We start from the raw sequence: 24,222 nt of genomic DNA on the forward strand, positions 1-24,222 counted from the left end.
AGGAAAATTCCCACATTGTAGCTACCACGAAGATGCTGTGTCCCATCACTCATGTGCCGCCTATAACACCACATTAAGACTCACTTAAATCTTGATAACCTGCAGTTGTAGCAGCTGTACCCAATCTAACAACTGCGCCAGACAATTATTGTCTTATGTAGGTGTTGCCGACTGCAGTGCTCTATTCTGCCTACTTACACCATCTCTGTAGTTAAATACGCATGCCTGTGCCAGTTTCTTTGGCGCTTCAGTGTAGATAACGCTTACATACGGTAGTGGTGAGTACACTCATCTTAATATTCTAATTATATTGCATGTTATAATACAGGACAAGTAGATCAGAATTCACTGAGTGAATATAAACATTTATTTACTAAGAAGGCTCTTAACTCCCCATGGAATAGCTTTGGTTCACAAGTTTTCAAAGCATGTGGCAGCTTGTTGAACTATATCTGCCCATTGATTTTAATCTTGTTCTCTACTTGAAGTGCTGGCCGAAGTGGCCGTGCGGTTAAAGGCGCTGCAGTCTGGAACCGCACGACCGCTACGGTCGCAGGTTCGAATCCTGCCTTGGGCATGGATGTTTGTGATGTCCTTAGGTTAGTTAGGGTTAAGTAGTTCTAAGTTCTAGGGGACTAATGACCTCAGCAGTTGAGTCCCATAGTGCTCAGAGCCATTTGAACCATTTCTTCTTGAAGTAGTTACCTGTACTACTAGTGTCATAATTATGTGTATCACTGCATTCATTTCTTTTGATTTTACTATTCGGAAAAAATATGACATTTATACAGATACAAGGAATATACTGTTAGATATTTATGTTGGGCAAAGGTTTCATGACAGGACTCTCTGGACTTTAGTCCATGCATTAACCTAATGAACCTTTTCTGTAATACTAATATTCCATTCAGGTGAAATTCTGCTGCACAACCCCACAGCTCTGTTCAAATGGTTCAGATGGCTCTGAGCACTATGGGGCTTAACATCTGAGGTCATCAGGCCCCTAGAACTTAGAACTACTTAAATCTAACTAACCTAAGGACATCACACACATCCATGCCCGAGGCAGGATTTGAATCTGCGACCATATCGGTCACGCGGTTCCAGATTGTAGTGCCTAGAACCGCTCGGCCACATCAGCCGGCCCACAGTTCTGTATCATAATTAAGAAAAGGATAAACAGTTCCATTGTAAACAATTTTTATTGTTTGACTTGGGACTATTTTTGCAGCTGACTTATCAGGTACAAGCTACTGCTGATTTTCTTACACACAGAAGTAATGTGGTTCACCCAATGGAGACTTTTGTCCAAGTGGATGCCAAAAAATTTAATGTTATCTGTTTCTGCTGATGTAATACTACAACCCCATGAGAACCAGTTGTTTACATGTTAGTATCTGGGATTTAGTAATGGTGTAGAAAATATGTGGTTGCTTCTGTCGCACCCATAGTCGCAGCCGAGTGTTACATTACATTAATGCTTCCTCCATAGATCATGATGCACAAACATTTCCGTTTAGAGCTTTGTTGGATGCCTTCTTGTGTGTTGTTTTGCCTGTGCTGATAGTTGCTTCACAGTCTGAATCTTGAGCTGGGTTCTTAGATAGCACAGATGAAGACATGAGACTTGCGTGTCCTGCTTCTTGTGCGTTTTATTCAGTAATTCACACTTCTGCTGCGATGAATGGATGCTGTTAACTTCACTGTCATGGGTATTATTGGTGAAAATGTTCCTTACACGTCTGTTGTCCTTACTGCCAACTATAAGTGGTCCGGTCCTCTTTGCATCCGATCTGTGGCACTGACTTGCTGTTTCTTCTTTCCTGAAAGAGATCCGATTTGGCGATAATTTACACTTACGCTCGCCACATTTCCAATCCATCGCTGTCTTTTGCCATCCGTCACTGACGGATCCACTTTACCACATCGAAAATTAAACTTTTTTTGCATTGGTTACAAGCATTTCCGGTTTGCCTTGATCTGTTTATTTCGTATTTCTCCTGCAGTTTTTTAATTTCGTCCTGCAAGACTCAAATAATTTAAATAAATGATAGGTTTTCCTTTTTGATACTGTCGATCGTCCTAGCAGCCTCACAAGTACACATTTCATGACCATGACCGTCGCTCCTTTTTGTGCAGAATCTACACGCCACAGTCTTACGTGTGACTCTGTATGTTTATATTCTTACGATATCAACACCGTAAGTCGCAATTCTATCCAACGTCACAAGTGTTTCTTCACCAATGTGTTGTAGCTTGCCACTCGATTAATTGTTTTGTCCATACTTGCGCTTATTTTAGAATCATTTTTAGAAACATACATGCCTTCTGATACTACAAAAACCCTTGGAGGCAAGAAAATAACTCAAATATTTCGTAAATTACGTAGGATATAGATGCAAAACAAACACTATGCTTACGATGCGTCTGATGTTCACTTTACTCGCCGCTTGGAGCTCTAGTGTCGCTCCATCTGTCAAACGGTAACAACTTTTACAGCAGTGAGTGTCGCGAATGTTATGTTAGACTGTGGAACACACTTCCGCACAGTCGCATAGTTATCGTCACCTCTCGCTGAAGGATCGATGTTTCAGCATCTAAAATGAAATTTTCGATTACACTGAACTCAAACTAAGCCACTTTTAACAATTTTCAAGCATTTTTTGCACGATTGACGCTTCATAACATCACTTCCACTAGGGTGACCAGACGTCTGGATTAATCCGGACATGTCTTCCTTTTTAGCTTGTGGCGTCGATCCACGGATCGATAGGCCAGAACATCATATGTGTATTATGTCTTCGAGTTGATCTTGGTTTTATATACTTCCAGGACCTCAGTTCCCGCCTAGTCTTTGACCTGTACATTTGTCGTGTAATAAAAGCATTGATGATTAGAAGACAGAACTGTGGTCATTACCTTACCAACTTGATATTTCCTTCAGTGGTGATCCCGAAGTTCAAATAATCCGTCGAACCGAGTACAAAGTAACTACCGCGCCGGCTTCCGCGTTCCGCGTGGATCTTTGTCCGCTGGCCTTCTACAACACGCCGCCGCCGCCTGGTTTTCATCAGCATCAGCATTCCAGGATTTGCTCCACGCTCTCCTCCCACACGGACCGTGCCGTTAGACGCGGAGGAACTCACTGTAACCCACTTAAACTCTCGCCAACCCCCCCCCCCCCCAGCCAACAGTACGTTCTCCATCCTTCAGGGGGGCCTATGTGGCGTCGATCCACGGATCGATAGGCCAGGACATCATATGTGTATTATGTCTTCGAGTTGATCTTTGTTTTGTATACTTCCAGGACCTCAGTTCCCGCCTAGTCTTCGACCTGTACGTTTGTCGTGTAATACAAGCATTGATGGTTAGAAGAGAGAACCGTGGTCATTACCTTACCACCTTGATATCTCCTTCAAGCTCTTTGTCCGGGGTCCGGGCGGATTTTCACAGTGTCCGTCTTTTTCGCAAACTTGAGCGTAATACAGTTAAATTTACAGTTCGTCCCGTTCTATTGCTCTTTTCTTAAATACTTTAACTATTGGCACAGCCTTCGTGATAAACACGCGCGAAGGCGGTGTTAGTAGGTGGCACCAGGATCGTCGATGTTATCGTTGATCGACCTATTAGCGAATGGAAATATCGGTTATTTAAAATTTTCGTTTCGTATCTTCTCTTTGTATTGGCTTGGCTTCATGTAGAGCACGTAAATGTAAAAAACAATTGATGCCACACTGTCACCACAATCAATGTTTTTAATTTAAAATAAAAAGATATTGCTCTGGGAATCACCACCTGACCACCAGTAACAATTACTACTAGTTTTACCAGCAATTCCCGGCAGTCACGTGATTTGACCAAAGCCGACGGGTGGCATCCTCATCTGCAGTTGACCCGTTTGATGTGTCCTCTTTTTTCTTCCTTTGTCCTCCTTTTTGAAGCCGTTTGTGCTCCTATTTAAACAATTGCATCTGGTCACCATAACTTTCACGAACCCCTAAATTCAAAAACATCCGCTTCTGACGCCATCTTGTTTCTAGCTGTTTAAAACCGTATCCACACCGTAGAAACCCCGGTCCGCCACGTGACAGAAACGTTCTTAGTGGGCATGCTCGCAACAACTACGGTATTCGGAGCTGCTATTGGATGCAAAGCTAGAGGGGTGATGCGTTATACTGGCGGGTGCATATACGAAGTTCAAACGTAAAATATTTGAAAACATTTGCAAAGGTTCGTGATCAGATCGGATTAAATTCAGTTTGGACGAATTATTTTGGAAATTTTTGAGCAGGCTCAGCCTTAGTGCCCTAATGAATTCTTCGCCACTGTTGCAACAGATACCAAACCACTGATGAGGATGTTGTCAACTTTTACCCATCCTCTTTGGATTAGCTTACACTTGTAAAATAACACACAAATGGCTCTGAGCACTATGCGACTTAACTTCTGAGATCAGCAGTCGCCTAGCACTTAGAACTAATTAAACCTAACTAACCTAAGGACATCACACACGTCCATGCCTGAGGCAGGATTCGAACCTGCGACCGGAGCGGTCGCTCGACTCCAGACTGTAGCGCCTAGAACTGCGCGACCTCTCCGGCCGGCTAAAATTATACACACAAAATACTATACTTTTGTAATTGTTACTACATACATGGCATATATTCCTTCTGTTGAGATATTTCTCTCTTGGTCTGTCATTAACAGTACGATGGAAACTCCAGTTTTTCAGTGTTTAATACTTTCAAATCAGTTTTTTCCATTAAACCAACCTCAATTTCCACCCCAATCTCTTTACCTATCATACATACATCACAGTACCCATCCCTATCATCAATCTCATTATCCCCTTTAAATAAATCATTAAATATTTGACTCACATTCTCATTATCCAATTCCACTGTCTTTCTCACCACTGAATTTTAACTGCTCCCATTCACCTGGCACCAACACCTGACTCACCTTTGCATATGCCGGCTGTGGTGGCCAAGCGGTTCTAAGCGCTTCAGTCCGGAACTGCGCGACTGCTACGGTCGCAGGTTCGAATCCTGCCTCGGGCATGGATGTGTGTGGTGTCCTTTGGTTCGTTGGGTTTTAGTAGTTCTAAGTTCTAGGGGACTGATGACCTCAGATGTTAAGTCCCATAATTCTGAGAGTCATTTGAAACTTTGCGTATGACACCCAATCATTTATATTATACTCATGCTCATGCTGCCCCATCCATTCATTATTAATACAGCAGATATCCTCGGAATAGGCTAGGGAAATGTACTGTTAATACACTACACATGACTTAGCAGTATAATATTTTTATTAGATCATGACAGAATACAGTGCACACACCATGTAACATGCTGTGATTGAACTACATGTCCAAGCAACAGATATTCCACACTTCCGTGTGGAAACACTGGTTGGTGATCCTATTTGTCGTGGTGCCCCTACACATAAGTAACACAGGAAAGAAGCAACAAAAGTTGTTTTGATCTGAAATTTGTATGTTAATTAGAAAGCCTTTTTTGACTAATGGTGAATAAATGTTTTTATTCAAGGAAATGAATAATGTTTGAGTAAATATTTTTATTTATCTTTCATGAATAACAATTTTCATCTTTATTCATTATCATTCAAATAAATTTTCTCCAAGTTCATAAGCAACTGACATTAATGTCAAAGGAATGTTGCACTGTTGTATTGAAACATCATCATTTCATGAACAGGTGGTGCAATCTAATAGGCCTAGTTGTAGCAGCACATCTCTAATGAACACCACATAATGTGCCCCCCCCCCCCCCCGCCAAATGAGGCGATGGTAAATGAGTTCTTGTTAGTTGATTTTGTAGAACTGGAGCCCACAAAGAAAAAGAGAATCATTGCTGGTGATCTGAGACAAGCATCATTCCAGACATGACTACTGCAGCATTAGAAAACATGGTTGAAGCACAACTAAGATTTGTAAGAATTTGGACATTGCACACTACTGCACTGGATAACCCATTGAGAGTACTGAGCTCTAGGTTTAAAATCATTTGGCTCCATTGTTTGCATGGGTTGCTATTGGCAAGTATGTAAACTGTTGCTCCACACCAGTGCTTTATGCACAGTATTCTTCAAAATATATGTTTCACAACCAAGTTGATATGTGCTTCTTGATGAATCTGTTCCCACATGATCCAAAACAATCTCGTGAAATTCTGGAATGTGAGTCATTACTCATTGAGAAACACTGTGTCTCATGAAATCTTATTGAACAAACTGCAATTCTATGGCTATACAGGAAGTGCTCTGGAATTGATAAAATCTTATCTAAGTAATAGAGTGCAGAAGGTGGTTTTTAATGGTGCAGAATCAGATTACTTACCTGTGGGCATGGGTGTCCCACAAGGTTCTGTACTTGGCCCAATTCTATTTATTATTTATATAAATGACTTACCATGTAACATAGTTGGGCCGTCAACTAGGACTTACTTATTTGCAGATGATCTTGCAGTCTGTATAACTGCAGAAACAGCAGAGAAGGTGAAATATGAAGCAGACCGGTGCACTGTCAAAGTTGAAAATTGGTGTAAAGCTAATTCCCTTTGTATCAACCGAAAAAAATACAAGACCTGTATGTATTGTGGAATAATAACACTGAACTTGAGCAGAGCTCAAATGCTGTTAATTTCCTTGGAATCTCAATTGATTCAAAATTATCCTGGAGTAGCCATATAGAAAAAGTGGAAAGCAGCATTAGCAAAGGAATATTTGCTCTAAGGAAGCTGCGTCATTGTCTAAACGTGCCAGTACTTAAAGTGGTTTATTTTGCTTTAATACACAGTCACATTTTCTATGGTACAATACTATGGGGACATCAAAGCAAGGCAGCTAATGTCTTCAAACTACAAAAGATGGCAATAAGACTGATATGTAGCTTGGCACCCAGAGCTCACTGTAGGCCTAGCTTTGAAAAATTACAGATTATGACTCTGCCATCAATATTTATACTATGGTGTGTAATGCATATTAAGGAAAACGAGTTATCAACAGTATGACATGTGACATAATTATAACACAAGAAACAAGCAGGACCTAGTTTCTTTCCGATGTAACTATAAAAAAACACAAAAGTGCTTCTTATACAAGTGCATAAAATTTTTTAATGCCATACCCCAACATATCAGGGATCTTCCAATTCAACAATTCAAAAAAAAAAAAAAAAGTAAAAGAATTTCTTATTGAGCTCAGCATTTATGAAACTGATGAATTTTTAAGGGAGGCAAAGAATATGGTATGACTACACTTTGTAATCAGTTTTTATATGCTTCTATATATGAGTAAGTCTGTAATTGGCTAAATTTACTATGCAATATCAGTTTGTACCAGAAGTTTCTCTGTTTTGTTTTTGTGTGAAGGTACCATAATTATTTGTGTAATATTTATATTGTGTAATATTTTTCTTGTTTTTGTAATTATTTGTGTAACATTTATACTATGTAATATTGACTTTTGTAATGCCTCAGATGATCTCTGAGGCCTCTACAACAATAAAAATCAATCAATCAAAACTTGATCAGTTCTCCGCAACCAGAATGACCCAGTTTCTATCCACAGCAAAAAATGACCTCCAATTTGAATGATACAAAACTTTTATCTGTATATTTATTCAGTTATCTTGGCACTACATCCTATTGTACCATACACCAAAAGATGTCTGTAAGTCCCTGTATTGAGCAATGCCCTGTCTTTGAGAATCAGTCAGGGAATGTAATTTGCACCATGGACACATCACAGGCAATATATCACAGCCGAATTTGATGTGGCACACAGTAGTCTGTCATGAAACGTAAGCAGCTTACTAGCACATACCTCACACACATTACTAATTCAAGACCGTGCACTCTCTGAAATATTAATTTTCAGGCATTGATTTGATGTCTTAAAATATTCAGTTTATAATCCTCTGTCATTTGTATAATTGTGTTCCTAATAGTTTGAGACACACTGTATGGCGAGGTAATGAAATTTTGGTTGTAAGCCATACTTTGTATGGGGCTATCCATCATCTTATCTAGGAAATATATAAGTGTGACTTCCCAGTCATTAATTTAAAGCTCAGTGTTAGTTAATGTTTGTCAGAACTTCAGTTTGTTTGAGGTAATCACACATATGCATCAAAGAATTTGAAACTACAGGTATTTTACTGCTTTCTTTAAACTGATAGATGTAAGCAACACATTTTGGAAAAAGTAACAAATTGATGTTTTGTTGAAAGGTGGGTTTCGATCAGCACACAAGTAAATAAACTTCAATAAACATATTACTAAAACAACAGTTTCTTTAATCAGATTTTTCATATAAACAAATACAAAAATATTAATAAATTCTTTGTAGACATAAATCTCTTTTCAAAAGAGAATACAATAGGCTTACTCATAAGCTGAGAAAAATCTCAGAGAGCATTTAAAGTCAGTTAACTAGTACAAAGTTTGTAATAAGATCACATTACATAGCAAGATGTTACATAGAATCTTTGCTTAGAGAGTGTTTTAATGAGATGAGTAGCCATCTTCCTGGTGACTCCTGATGTTCAATACTCCTGTGTTGTTTTAGTATATTTTCTAGTAACTCGGTTCAGAGGCAGTTGTTTTAGATGACAGCTTCTGTCTGGAATGCAAATAATGAGGTCACAAGTGCAACTGTAGCAGTAGCAACAGCTGCAAATCTTCCAAGGCTGGGCTGGAGCTGATCGATCCACAAATCACTAAGTCTGAACCGTGGCACCTGTACTTCAGTGTTTTGTGGAGCCTTTGTCTGTTGCACTTTGTTACTGGATATGAGTCCCTCAGCAGCTAGGATCTGTAACAAAATTGTATTTTTTAAATGTACAACAGTCATAGTCAAAGATGACAGTTTTATTGAAAGTGGAAGCCACATTTCAAAGTAGTCTTCTCAATTTTTTGCAGCATCTCAGTATGTCATGGCTTGTATATGAAAAATTTACTAAATACTACAAAATTTCCAAATAAACAGCACTGATTATTATAAAAATCAACTGCAATATCCAAAAGATATAAAAGATAACAATAAAGAACATTCCCTGCACTAAATACCATTTACTTATCTTCAATAGCAGTTCATCAGATAGTCAAATATTATATAACCATTTTCATCTAATTTAATTGTGAATTTAAATTATATCCTACAGATATATTCCTTCATAATGTTTTATCAGCCTAATTTACTGGGCCACTGATTTTCATTTCAATAGCCACTGAAAGAAATGGACACACTAAGATAGTTGAGAGCCAGAAAAGATGAGAAAAATTTTCAGACTATTTTATCATTGAATAATCAATGTCTGAAAACTGGAGACATTTTGTTTGGAAATCTCTTCAAGCATACCAATTACAGATACCAATTATTTGAACTGTGGAAAATTTTGTATACTGTTTATTTAACATGCTCATATCTTAGTCACTGTTTAAGGATATGTAACACTCATCACAGCCAGTCCCCCTCTCCCTTTTCATCCAATCTCATACAGGTAAGACAACACTTTTTTCTAAGAAAACTTAATTTCTGTTGAATACAGGGTGAATCCATCATGGTATTACAAACTTTATGGGATGATAGAAAAGAGTAAATATATCAACTTGATGTAAGGGGTCCTGGTCTATAAACAACCAACCCAAAAGGTATAAGTGAAAATCTGACAGTCAATCTCTTCTATTGCAAGCTATTTACTTTCCATATCTGTGGAGGATATAGTATGGACCAAAACTAGAAAAAAAAGTGTGCAGTAAACATGGAATCTAAAGTACATACCTTAAGAGGTATGGGCATTTGTTCAGTAAAAGAAGTGCTTTCACAGTCGAAAAGATGGACAAATGCTCAAAGCTCGTAAGGGAGGCACTTTAGAGCCATGTCTATTGCACACTTTTTTCCCTTGTTTTGGTCCATACTATATCCTCCCCAGATATGGAAAGCAAAGAGCTTGCAATAGAATAGACTGACTGACTCAGATTTTCACTTATAACTTCTGAGTTGGTTGTTTCCAGACCAGGACCCCTTACATCAGGTTGATATAATTACCCTTCTCCTATTATTACTAAACATTTCATTAACTTTTATGGGTTTCCTCCAGCCATTGCTTGAAGAGTCGATTTTTTTTGCCTATCCACTTATATTTTCAGAAAGTGATTATTTTTGTTAACATATTACCCATAAAAGTTTGTAACATCATCACAAGTAAATGGTGAAGAGGAATTAACTTATGGCTAACCTGCGAAGCAGCACGCTCTCCAGCTTCCACTGCTCCACTCATGTAACCAGTCCATTCAAGGGCTGTTTCTGTCCCAGCAAGAAAAATGCGGGAACCAATTGGTTCTCTAAGTGCAGGGCCATAGCGGGTCAGTGAACCAGGTGGAAAGTAGCAAGTGTAGCAGCCTCCAATGTACTGTTCCTCACTCCACATTTTATCTACATAATGTGCAGGCTGAAACATGCAAATAAAAAAGTCACTTTTTGTTGCAGTGTATTCATATGTATGTGCTGCTGCAAAATACTGTACTAGGTAAACTATTACACAAAATATGCTCACTTTTTAATAACACAAGAAAATAATATCCAAGTAATATAATGGTCTTAGTATCTACTGACATTTTATATGAAGCTGTTACTTACATAACTGGTATCAACAAAAATATTCTTGAAAGGAAAATCCTAATAAGCACCATAGAGCTTCTAGTTAAAAAACAAAACTGTACATTCTCCCCATGACCAAATTAGTGAATTAACATTCAGCATGGAGCTATTATTATTAGGCAACATATCTCTTCTCTGTATAATTTTAAAAGAGAAATGCAGTCTTGCAATAGAACTGTAAGTTTTCCATTTTCATCGTCTGTTATGTTTATTTTTGTAGCCCTGGCAGAATTGTTTTTACATGCAGAAAGAGAATACAGCTGTTTCAATTGAAGGGATTGACTAAGAATCAGAAACACCAACAAAATGACTTCTTTTATCAAGACACATGTGATATTAAAATATGAACTTACTGTCTGTAATGGACAACTTGTAGTATGCGATCTTTCAGGCAAATGGACAGTTTACAAACTTTTGGGGTTTGCAGTTGAGTTGCTATTTTCTTTAAATAATATTTCAACAACTTTCATAGATCCAGTATGAAATTTTCACTTTGCAGCAGTGTGTGCGCTGATATGAAACTTCTTAGCAGATTAACACTGTGTGCCGGGCCGAGATTTGCCACGTGCCCTTGAAACACAAAGATCTCACATTCAGATCTCAGTCTGACACAGTTGTAATTTGCCAGGAAGTTATGTATCAGCATACACTCTGCTGCAGAGTGAAAATTTCATTCTGGAAACAACCCCCTGGCTGTGGCTAAGCCATGTCTCCGCAGTTCCTTTCTTCCAGGAGTGCTAGTCCCACAAGTTTCGCAGGAGAGCTTCTGTAAAGTTTGGAAGGTAGGAGATGATGTAGTGGTGGAATTAATTATGTAGCTTAGTTGGTAGATCAATGTGAAAGGCAAAGGCCCTGAGTTCAAGTCTCAGTCCGAAAAACAGTTTTAATCTGCTGGGAAGTTTCAACTTTGTCAGATTTCGTTTCTCATCATTTAGACTGTAATTAAACTGGGAATGAATCTCACTGTGTGTTGCCAAAGTGATTGTCTCCTGGTGCCATTAAAGAATAAAAGTCTCTCTTACTACAAATCCATATACTTGTAAAACACCATATAACATGCTACAAAATAGAAACCATGTTATGGGTTCAACAAAGGCCGAAAGCCTGTGTGCATACCCATTAAAAATACTGCTAATGAGAGAAAGGTAGATACTGGAAACATGAAAGATTGTGGTGGGCTTCCATTCTAAATGAACTTCACAGAAGCTGTGAAAAGGCAGCATGTATAAACTTCTATTCATGAGCATACACAAACTGAACCAGCAGTGTCAGATATGTGAATAACAGGGGCCCAGTGTCAGTTTCAGATGAGGTAACTTTAAATTATATTGTTGTTAACTGTTACAAAATAACTAAGTAAAAACTTACTATCAGAGCTTCCTCAGATTTGTAAAACTTTGCCAAAGACAAACAGACAGCAGTCTTCCTTCCTTCTAAACTCATTTTAGACAGTTTTATGGCTTGGTCGCCATATACGAAGCAAATAAGGCCACACAGAGTAGCTCCAGGTTTAATATCTTCCAGGACATGGCTTACTATTTCAATGCCATCTCCACAAGTTACAAAGCCACTGTAACCTACAAAAATCAAAGGCATTTCTGAAATAGTGTGATTCATTGATTTCATTCATACAAGACAATGACTTCAGTCATTTGACTTTAATGTAACATGGGTCCATTTTCATTATTAATACAGAAAAACTCATATTTTATAAAATTCTTTTCATACCTTGGTTAATCCAGAACTGTTTTTCATAGAAAACTAAACACTTCATCACCAATCCCATTGGAATCCTCTGCAATAGCCCATTTCTTAATGGTGGCAGTGGTGGATCAAAGTGAATCTTCATCTATAATTTACAACAAGTTTTCATTAACCAGATTGTGTTACTATCTTCGTAGTGGGGGTGATATTGTTTTTACAGTAAGAAAATATCTTAATGTGATTAATAATCATATTACATGTCAAATGTACCTGCACTGATGGTGGTGTGGCAAGTATCACATAGGAACCGACAAATTCCTTGCCCTTTAAGGTCTGTACTTTGACAGTGTTTCCATGGTACTCAACTTTTACAACTGGGCAGTTCAGGTGTATGCAACCTGTAGTGCACAAAAACATTTTACTGTAAAAAAGGAAATCATACGATTAACAAAAAATTCAATTATAGAATGACTTATGATAGTGCTGCATACCTTCTAGCTTCTGTGCTAGCTTAATGCTAATTTGTTGAGTGCCACCCTGGATCCTGTTCTCCTGAGCACCATCTTTAATGCTCCACAGGCTGTCCATGCCCTTTCCTTGGTGCATGTACCACAAATAATACAACAAGGAGATCTCATGGGCATCAGCTGTGTTGTTAAACTGACATATTGATTCAAGGAATTCAACTGCATCTCTGCAACACAAGTAACTTTATCAATTAACTCTCATTGTGTCTTAATATATACATTTGTAAGATACAGCCTCTTTTCCTATCTTCTACTATTGCAATGTATGTGCAATTTGTCGACTCAGAAATCTTTATTGTTGTTGTTGTTGTCTTCATTCCTGAGACTGGTTTGATGCAGCTCTCCATGCTACTCTATCCTGTGCAAGCTTCTTCATCTCCCAGTACTTACTGCAACCTACATCCTTCTGAATCTGCTTAGTGTATTCATCTCTTGGTCTCCCTCTACAATTTTTACCCTCCACGCTGCCCTCCAATGCTAAATTTGTGATACCTTGATGCCTCAGAACATGTCCTACCAACCGGTCCCTACTTCTTGTCAAGTTGTGCCACAAACTCCTCTTCTCCCCAATTCTATTCAAAACCTCCTCATTAGTTATGGGATCTACCCATCTAATCTTCAGCATTCTTCTGTAGCACCACATTTCAAAAGCTTCTATTCTCTTCTTGTCCAAACTATTTATCGTCCACGTTTCACTTCCATACATGGCTACACTCCATACAAATACTTTCAGAAGCGACTTCCTGACACTTAAATCTATACTCGATGTTAACAAATTTCTGTTCTTCAGAAAAGCTTTCCTTGCCATTGCCAGTCTACATTTTATATCCTCTCTACTTCGACCATCATCAGTTACTTTGCTCCCCAAATAGCTAAACTCCTTTAATACTATAAGTGTCTCATTTCCTAATCTAATTCCCTCAGCATCACCCGACTTAATTCGACTACATTCCATTATCCTCATTTTGCTTTTGTTGATGTTCATCTTATATCCTCCTTTCAAGACTTTATTAGGTACAAGTATTGTTAGAAGCACCACAGAAACTATAACAGTTATTACAGCATTACTATACACTTTCCAAACATTAAGAGCCAAGTGAGAGTCACTGAGATATTTAATTATGGGCATACATAAGATGTGTGTACTTCACTACAAAAATGTCCTGAAGCAGTAAGAAAACCATGAAAGCAGCCGTGTCATATACAATCTCTGCTGCAGACACTGTACAACTTTTTATGCTGATGTGATGACCAACCAGCTGTCCACAGGGATGAATGGCCACCACCAAATTGTTACCAAGAACAATATGCGGTTCAGCAAAAAATGCTCAGTTTCAATGGCTGTTTCAGAACACTGGTCATTCGGATCCTCCCATCCACCATCAGCTTCTCTGAACTAAAGAGATGGGAATTATCCTTGCAACACATCCTTCGCACCTGTAATTGTCCTGGCCGCAATCTCCAGTAACCCACTGTCCCCATGCCCTCAACCCAAGATTTTCCCCTTTGTCCATCCGGTCACCCCTTGCAATTCATGTCAGCATGCCACCTTCAAGGTGTGTCGCTCCCTACTGGCTGTGACAGCCATGAATCATGTGCCTACCCCATGTACCTGCTATCTCTCCCTCCTGGATTTCTAGCCAGCAAACTGGCTGCCTCCCTCAGAACTGCTAACCGCTCAACCCCAAGGCCACTCCCTACTTCCCACCTTTTTCTCCCTTTACCCATACCTTTCACCTTTAATACCTTTTACCTTTAATACACAACCCCCACCACAACCTAGTCTACCGGATTACTCCGAAAGCTAGCAAGTTTTCGTTCTTTATGTATGTGCCTATCAACAACTTAAAGCTTCTGCTTTTTGGTGAGTGGTCTCCTTTAATCCAAAAGTAGTTACATTCTACAAGAACTTTCCTACAACCATTTATAGCTACATTTGGTCTTTTCAAACAGTGAATTTGCTTAGAATGTCTTCAATGCTAGCAGGACTCTAACATTACAGTAAACAATATTGACAATAATAGGCAGTTACAGATATTACTTTGGCAAATTTCTTATCAGGATGACATCTACTATATCTGCTCCAGCCACTGAACATTTCAGTACTATGCAAAAACTTGAATGCAAATGTTTTTCGAGCAATGTCTTTCATTTATGGCAGTAGTTTTAATACACAATGACTGCAATGTAGATGCAATTTTGATGCTACATGCCGGCCGCAGTGGTCTCGCAGTTCTAGGCGCTCAGTCCGGGACCGTGCGACTGCTATGGTCGCAGGTTCGAATCCTGCCTCGGGCATGGATGTGTGTGATGTCCTTAGGTTAGTTAGGTTTAAGTAGTTCTAAGTTCTAGGGGACTGATGACCTTAGAAGTTAAGTCCCATAGTGCTCAGAGCCATTTGAACCTTTTTTTTTTTTTTTTGATGCTACATAATTTGAAGCTGTGATATTTGGGAAGTTTCTGGCTATTCTAGGACTTTCTTAGATCATGATAATCCCATAGGAAAGTTTTTGTTATTACCCTTATCATGTGTTTCAGTGTTTGTGACCCATGTAATGGAAACTTACAGAAAAGACGTGTAGCTAAAGAAACTGACTGGAAATTGTGGTGTTAAAAAGATGCCAACATTATACAATGTCATGACAGTAAACATTAGTATATTGTTGACCAAAAATGTTCTCTTCTGCCAAAAGCATAAAGAAAATTGTATAATGGTGCCCTAATGTTGTCTTGATTATAGGAAGTGGTAGTCAATGTAATTCCCATTAAATATGCGTATCATGAATTTAAAAATGGGAAAGGATAGATAATGCATTTCAGAAATGTTCAAGAATGAGTGTTTCTCAATCTATAGTGGCAAAATGCTCTGATATCTAATGACAGGAGACACCTACTAATTTAAGATTTTTAATTGTTTGAAGAATTACAGAAACCAGCAACTTTTTATGTAGCTTTATTCATGACAGGGTGTGTTTCGGCTTTTAATCCACCTTCAGTCAGTATAGTTCATTTACATCTTCATCAATGTTATCTTTTTATCAACTGTATTTTCAACATTGCAGCTGTCTTTCAGTTTGTAACTTGTAGCTCCTTGTTTTGCCATATTTTGAGCTTTAATGATGCACTGACTGTGTGGCTGACTTACAAGCCATGTAGTTACAGTTGCCCAAAATGTTTCTCAGCACAAATAAAGTTATATAAAATTGGCTGGCAGCTGTAATTATTCAAGCTATTTAATCCATGGCCACAGAGCTCAACTATCGTCATCATGCATAAATTAATGTATGATTTCTATATTTGAATTTTATTCTAAATTGTGGCATTTTATGATACGTGGATACAGTTATAACTTGAAAAATTAGCTAATTCAGGAACAAAGCTTTTATCACAATGTTTAATAATTTATATCTAAAAACAAAGATGACGTGACTTACCAAACGAAAGCGCTGGCAGGTCGATAGACACACAAAACAACACAAACATACACACAAAATTGTAGCTTTCACAACCAATGGTTGCTTCATCAGGAAAGAGGGGAAGGAGAGGGAAAGACGAAAGGATGTGGGTTTTAAGGGAGAGGGTAAGGAGTCATTCCAATCCCGGGAGGGGAAAGACTTACCTTAGGGGGGAAAAAGGATGGGTGTACACTCGCACACACACACATATCCATCCACACATATACAGACACAAGCAGACATATTCAAAGACAAAGAGTTTGGGCAGAGATGTCAGTCGAGGCGGAAGTGCAGAGGCAATGTTTAATAATTTAGAAATATTATAGACCTTGTCCAGCAGTGCTTGCGAAGATATTCACGTACAGTTATTGCATCCCACTCTTGTGCAAGAGGAGCATTCCAAGGTTTGTCTGTTGGTACTTGGCGACACATTTTGTCCATACGGCGCACCATTCGAACTACATCCCATGCCGCCAAGGGATTACTCTTCCAGAATGTGGGCCATGGTCCGTTATATTGGCAGTGCCGGCCCTGAAACAAAAGTCTATATGGTAATTTGCTCTTTGAGCTAGTGAGAACTAAATAATTTACTTTTTCATATCATTGTTCAATGAAATAGCTCAGGTAATATCGGGGCAGTGTGTTTATAATTTAAATTATCCATCTGAAATTCCAGATCTTTATCTTTCTTTATCTTGAAGCAATTAATAGCTTAAGAAACATGAGAAAGTGGAACCACATAATTGGAAAGGGCATCAAATTGCAAAACAGTTTATATATCGTTATGTAGTCCATAAAACAATTTATGGATATGCCTTTAATTTTTATTATAAACTTCAACACATCTTTTGATGATTACACCAAGTTGAGGTCTGCAGGAGGTATGTATTTATGAGTCCACTAATATGTGTGTTCATGTTTGAGATTTTCTCTGACTGTTCCAGCTGTAGGACTTCTTGCTAAGTTTCTCCCAGACAATGACATACAAAGAATGTTATTAAAACTAATATCTTAAAAAAAGATTGGATAGTACTAGTGCATGTCTCTAATAGGAATGAAGTCCATAGAAATTCTGAGAAAATACAGGTGAGTAACAACTACCAAGCAGAATGAGGAATTCACTCTACAAAAAGATGTACACTGAAATGTACCTTCTAGGTGGGTCTTTTGCAAGTAACACACTATGACTGCACCATTTGAGCACGCGCTTTGGATTACTCAAAGCTTCAGTCTGCTAGTACCTGTAAAAATCCCGAGAAACTCTCAATAGAGAGGAAGTGCAAAGTAGCAGATAGGCATGTAATCTAAGTATTGGGCAGGAGAATGCCATTTCTTAATCAAAGTGTACCACACACATGCATGAGTGCACACATGCTCTCACTCTCTCTCTCTCTCTCTCTCTCTCTCACACACACACACACACACAGCTACACCCTCTTGATACGGCAACCTGACTGAGCATTGGTAGTGTGTAGTTGTGTTTATCATTTTTGTGTGCTCTGATGAAGGCTGCAAGTTCCCAAAGCTGAGCTGGTTTTTTCAATAACTTTTCAAGTGTCTCTGTTTCTCACATTGATGGAACTGTCAAATAACATATTCTGAGCCACACTGAAAGGCATGTAAGCTTATAAAGTCTGTGAAAATGTAGTAGGGATAACTGGGTACCACAAAACAATTTCGCAATAACTCACTAAAATAAATTCATTACAATGCTTATATTCTTCTTTGAAAGAAGATATTTTGCTTAAACATATCTTTTAACTCACTACTATTTAAACATTTCCACATTCCACACCACTTGTAACCCAGTTCATATCAGAAAGGAAGATTAGAGTTTAACAGCCTGTTGATAATGAAGTCATTAGAGACAGAGTTTAACAGATAAGCAAGGGATAACTATGGCCTCAAAATTTTTCCCTGGTGGCAAGCAGATCTACTGTGTGGATTAATGATGATGGCAACCTCTTGGTTAAGTATTTTGGAGGTTCCATTTGGATCTCCAGCAGGGACTACTCAGGAGGATGTTACCTTCAGGGCAAACAAAACTGGCATTCTATGGGTCGACAGTAAGCAGGTTCAAAAGGTTGTAGGTTGTGGTACCTATTCAGAGATGAAGAGTCTTGCATAAGAGCTGCATCAAACCAGTCTCCAGACTAAAAAAGAGAACATAATAAAAGAAATATATCTGAATTACTAAAGTAGCATGATATTAAAATTATTGGCTTATAGTACAGAAAAGACAAGGTCAAATCATGGTCATTTTATGGGTTAATTACTTTCCCTGTAACTTCAAATATTGATCTCATGGCATACAAGGATGTTTCCATAAGGAACGTATTCTAAGTTTTTCTCCATTTACTGTTTTAAGTTCTGGCGCTGCAGTCCGGAACCGCGGGACTGCTACAGTCGCAGGTTCGAATCCTGCCTCGGGCATGGGTGTGTGTGATGTCCTTAGGTTAGTTAGGTTTAAGTAGTTCTAAGTTCTAGGGGACTTATGACCTAAGATGTTGAGTCCCATAGTGCTCAGAGCCATTTGAACCATTTTGAACTGTTTTAACTTTTTTTAAATTCTGCTTCTCCCATTGGGATGCTAAGCAACAAATATATATATTTATTCCACACCATCTGTAACCCAGTTCACATAAGTATATAATTTGAACTTGTCTTTTTGTACTATAAGCCAATAATTTAAATACAAAGCTAGTTTATTCACTCAAACATATTTCTTTCATTATGTTCCCTTTTAGACTATCTATGAAAACCATTTTAAAACAGAAAGAAACATGCTATATCACTGCCTTCTCAGTTGCGTATTTCTAGGAGCATTGTTGCATGCTGCACAAATGTCACATACTTCAGTTCAATGAAAGTAAAAAAGCGGGTGTTTTGCTAAAAATTTATGGATATGGGTAGATCTGCTAACAGTGTAAGAATCTTTAGATAATAATTTCAGCTTTCACGACAATACAGGTTTGAAAGTGTCAACAAGTAATGCAGAAAAAAGGAGAAGACAGCAAAGTATGATGAAGAAGTCAGTTGCCACACTGAACTCAGAAGACCTTCATCTTGTTTCCTGAATAATATGAACACTTCTTGTAATCCTGTCTCTCACTTCCTGTCTAGTAACAGCCACAAGGTTCTGTCCACATTTACAGCACTGACATTACATTTTCCTCATGTTTCAGGAAACACAATGCTTCCAATTACAATTAATTCCATTTCTATCCCTGTGGGAAAAAATATGAATGTGATCACCACAATCAACAAACACTGTTGATCCTTAATACTAACCTTGCTATAATGCACTCTGTCTAGTGCATCAAGACATGGTATTAGCTCACATCCAAGTTCTTTGATCAGTTTCATGATATGTGTTTGTGTTGGGCCAACAAATGATGCTCCAAGATCAGCCCACCCATAGTCCTTGTCACTCCCTTCATGTTCTGTAGAAGGGGTGAGCGTGAATGTTCGGCCACCAACTCTATCTAAAGCTTCCAGAACTGTCACCTCAATTCCTCGTTTATGTAGTTCAAGTGCTGCAGCCAGTCCTGTAATGAATATTTTCTTTTTATAAATCATTTTAAAGCGAACTCTATAGGAATAAAACTTAGCAAAATAACACCAGAAAAAATTCTTAATATGTGACTTCTGAGTTGTAGAGATTTGAGATGTCAAACCAGGAAATTAAAATAAACATTCATGTATCCTCTTTATTTTGTGGTTGTTCTGGTAAACTCCTGAAACAATGGATTTTTGAAAAGACTTGTTAATAATTCCTTACCACTTAGTCCTGCTCCAATAACAACAACGTTAACTTTGTCTGATCTGGCCATTGTACCCTTTCTGCAAGCACCTGTTAACTGAAGTGGCTCTAAATGCTGTTGGTAATACTTTATATAGGTACCTCTGTTTACAAAAGCACAAAATGACAAACATCTTTCTGAAGAAAAACAAAATGTAAAAGACAAACATTGTTGACAGGAAAGAATGAGGGGCAGGGGAGGGGAAGGGGAGATGGCACATGCGGGGGGAGAGAGAGAGAGAGAGAGAGAGAGTGTGTGAGAGAGAGAGTATCTTATCAGAAAATAAATATGAACTTGTTGGCACATGTGTTTGCATGCCCCCAGACAGATTTTGCAAACAATCAGTTTCTTTCATAACAAACACCTTCCTTGTTTTGATGCTCATATATCTCAGAAAGTACATATCAATGTTACTGCAGAAACTATTTTTAATCCCAGAGAAATAGTAATTATATACCATTAAAAAATTTGGTTAAGATGGAAGCACATTTTGACATTTTAGCTGGATTGACTGCTGTAGACCATTTATCCTTCATATTCTGTACATCCCAACAAGAACAAGAACATTTAGGGATTTGGAACAGGTAAAATTATATGTTAATGTAAGTCAAAAACTTAATCTGTACATTGTAAAACACAAAAACCACTATTATTATGCTAAATACTATTAGGGGGCATTGAATCAAGTAAATTAGAAAGAAAAATGCTATTTCTACTTCCTCAGTTATATTAAACAGCTGCTGTTTATCACCTATTGGTAACTCAACACTTACTTGATTGGAAGAAAACAGTTAGTTAATTTCATGTTTCATGGATCATTTGCATGATTAATTGTAATGATGTGAAAAGAGTCATTTTACACTCACATCACAAATTAATTTGTAAATATGGCTACATACTGGACATTAATAAGACTTTTTGTTTTCATTTAAATATTATTATTAGTGAATTCTCCCAATAAATGGAAGACATTAAGCAAATGACTCAGTCAGCTTCTTTTTAGGTTCTTCTTGTTATTCCAATAGGCTTTCATTCTTTCCAAGAAGGCTTGGTTACATTCTTCTGACCTCTTTGGTCTGGACTGTTTTTGTTCGGTTGCTCTGGTGTAACTTCTTGTTTGTCTACTTTGCATCTGAATTTCTCTCTGTCTAAAATGTAGGTTGGTCTTATGTTTGCATTGTTGAGATCCTTCTGAATTTTGTTCAGCTCATGTGTCAAGTTCTTAAGTGAAGTTTCATAGTCTATTATCCTATTTTTGCTTCAGTATTATTATTACTGCATTATTATTATTATTAAGTATATAGATGTAAGTTAGTAATTCCTACTCTACAATCATTACAACAATAGAAATTCCGCTACAGAATAGAAGGAGTTCTGAAGGAAAAAATTTTTCAGTTCATTTCCAAATTTTACTTTCCTGTCCGTCATACATTTTATATCACTGGGTAAGTTAAGAAACAACTTCACTGCAGCATTGGCACTCCTTTCTGTCCTAAAGACAACCTTAATGTGGAGTAGTGAATGTCATTCTTCCTTCTGGTATTGTAATTATGTACATAATTGTTCTTTTTGAACTAGAGTGGATTATCACAACAAAGTTCAAGATGGAATAAATATACCATGATGTAGTAGTCAGAATGCCCAAATCCTTAAACACATGTCTACAAGATGATCATGGGTGAGCATCACATATTTAGGTTTCCCAAATTTTGTGAGACCAGCCCAGGACACGTATCCCTACTAGAATAACTTCATTTACAAGCACACTAATTGATAATACAGAGCGTACATAAAGTCTGGGAACAATTTTAATTATTTATTACACAAGAACCAAACATTGTACAGATATCATACATATGTTATTTTGAAGAGAAACCCTTAAAGTTTTTTTTTTTTCATGTATACCATCACAGCGTAGTCTGGTAATTTGCCAATAGTCATGCGACAGTTACAAACATGGCGAGTTCAGGTGCAGAGCGAGCTTTCTGTGTGTTAGAGTTCAACAAAAACAAGTGTGCTACAGCTGTTCAATGGATGTTTAGAACAAGTATCATACAAAACCACCAACAAGGAAAGCTATTTACCACTGGCACAACAAATTCGTTACAACAGGTTGCTTGTGCCCAGCAAAGAAGCGGACATCCCTCTGTGAGTGAAGTGAATGTGGCAAGAATTTGATTACCATATTGATGTCTCCTGGGCCACTCATGGTTTGCATATCGAATGTTTGTAAAAAAAACTTTCAGTGTTTCTCTTCAAAATGCAATATGTATGACATCTGTTTAGTCTTTGTGCAATAAATAACTGAAAGTGTCCCCGGACTTTATGTACACTCTGTATATTTATAGACCAGACCAAAATAGGTGATACAGCTACCAGGCAAGTCCTAAATGGTCTCTCTCACCATGATGGACAAAGACTCACTATTAATGGTGCAAGTATCTATGAGAATGGATGTGGACACTGCTGGAACATAGCTAAGATAATTAATAATGAAACTACAAACTTCTAAAACATATCTGCAAGACATAGATTCCAGACCTGTGAATAATTTAGATAATGCCAATTCCAAATACAATCTTTTTAGTACTGAAGTGGCATTGATATTTAAAAGTACCTTCCCCAAAGGATATATAACATAACACCAAAAAGCCCTGGGTAACCGCTGGTAATAAGATTTCATGCAAATGAAAATGAGAGCAGTAGGACTCAAAACATTGTTCTTTCTGAACAACGAAGATAGTGAAGTAAAAAATCAACAGATTTTGGCAAAAATATTTAGTGAACACTTTTTAAGTGTTGCTGAGGAAACAGGACAACATGACTCCCTAGGAAAGGCCATAAAACTACTGAAAGATATTTCCCAGATTTTTTAGATCAGATAGTGATAGCACCTATAACAGAAGTAAGAAAAACCATTATTTCTTTAAGAAGTAAAAATTTGTATTCTTAACCTTGTTTGTGGACTTTAATGATACAAACATAATAATGAATTAAACGTTTTTAACTCATTTCCACATCCATGTGTTATCAAGCAAAAATGGATCTATGGAATACGTATCATAAAAAGAAAGAAATCCCCATATTTTTTACATCCAGCCGAGGATATTTTTGAAATTACTTCAAAGTCTTGACAGTTTACCGAAACATTAAACTTTATTTATTCAGTTGACAGACATAACAATAATTACCTCAGTTTCAGTTCTAACAGATGAAAATTTTGGGTCTATAACTGTTTTGAAACTGAGCTTGTGTCTAGAGTGTAGTACGAAAATGCAGCATTTTTGGCAGCACTCTCCAAATCATGGTTGTTCCTGTCCTTTGCTTTAAAAAAGTCTCTTACCTTGGGTGAAGCAATAGCACTAATAACACTCGTATGTTCAGCTGTTTTCACAGGTCTTCAATATCGCTCTTTCCTTTATATAAACAGAAAAGTCTTTAGTACATAGTGTGCAATAAACATGTTCATTGTTACTGTCTTTACACAATTTCAAAAATTAAACAGACACTTTCTTTTGCCCAGTGCTACATGATAAAACAAAAAAATGAACAGAGATAAAACAATAAAAAAGGTGTAGGTGAGTTATGTCACACACAAAAACAGACACATTGTCCCTGTCATGTTGCCAAATCACTAAGTGGAAAGTTGTGGTGGAACCAGTAGCCGTGCCTCCCCATCTGTCACTTGCTCCTAGGTCGGCTGAGAGAGGCATGCCATCAAATAATGTTTAAAAATGTGATGTCAAACATATGGATCTAAAATTTAAAAAATCCTTGCCAGTCATAAATTTCTCAAACTTTGCACATTTTTGCAATGCTGGAAATTACTCAGGACAGCTAAAAAACCAGGAATGTCTGGGCTAATCCCAAATGTATGGCAAGTCTACACATATTATTATTACAGAACGTTTTTAAGCAATGAAGACTCTTAAAGATGAATTACCCCAGAATATTATTCCATAAGACATTATTGAATGAAAATATACAAAATTTGTTAACTTACTGATTTGTCTCTCTGCAAGATTTGTAGTTGTTCTAAGAGCAAAT

The 24,222-nt window shown here is 37.6% G+C and overlaps 1 protein-coding gene across 1 annotated transcript; it reads right to left on the reverse strand.

Moving 5' to 3' along the window:
• Positions 1-8,299: 8,299 nt before the first annotated feature.
• LOC126234349 (amine oxidase [flavin-containing]-like) lies at positions 8,300-20,252 on the reverse strand. The gene is made up of 9 exons (XM_049943036.1): positions 20,154-20,252; positions 19,664-19,920; positions 16,701-16,903; positions 12,882-13,084; positions 12,661-12,788; positions 12,415-12,535; positions 12,055-12,263; positions 10,265-10,477; positions 8,300-8,838 (listed from the first exon to the last, which is right to left on the reverse strand). The coding sequence occupies exons 1-9, from the start codon at positions 20,203-20,205 to the stop codon at positions 8,629-8,631; spliced, it is 1,596 nt and encodes a 531-aa protein (XP_049798993.1). The 5' UTR covers positions 20,206-20,252; the 3' UTR covers positions 8,300-8,628.
• Between the last annotated feature and the right edge of the window lie 3,970 nt (positions 20,253-24,222).

The sequence above is a fragment of the Schistocerca nitens genome, chromosome 2 (genome assembly GCF_023898315.1).
Source record: "Schistocerca nitens isolate TAMUIC-IGC-003100 chromosome 2, iqSchNite1.1, whole genome shotgun sequence".
Classification (NCBI taxonomy): domain Eukaryota; kingdom Metazoa; phylum Arthropoda; class Insecta; order Orthoptera; family Acrididae; genus Schistocerca; species Schistocerca nitens.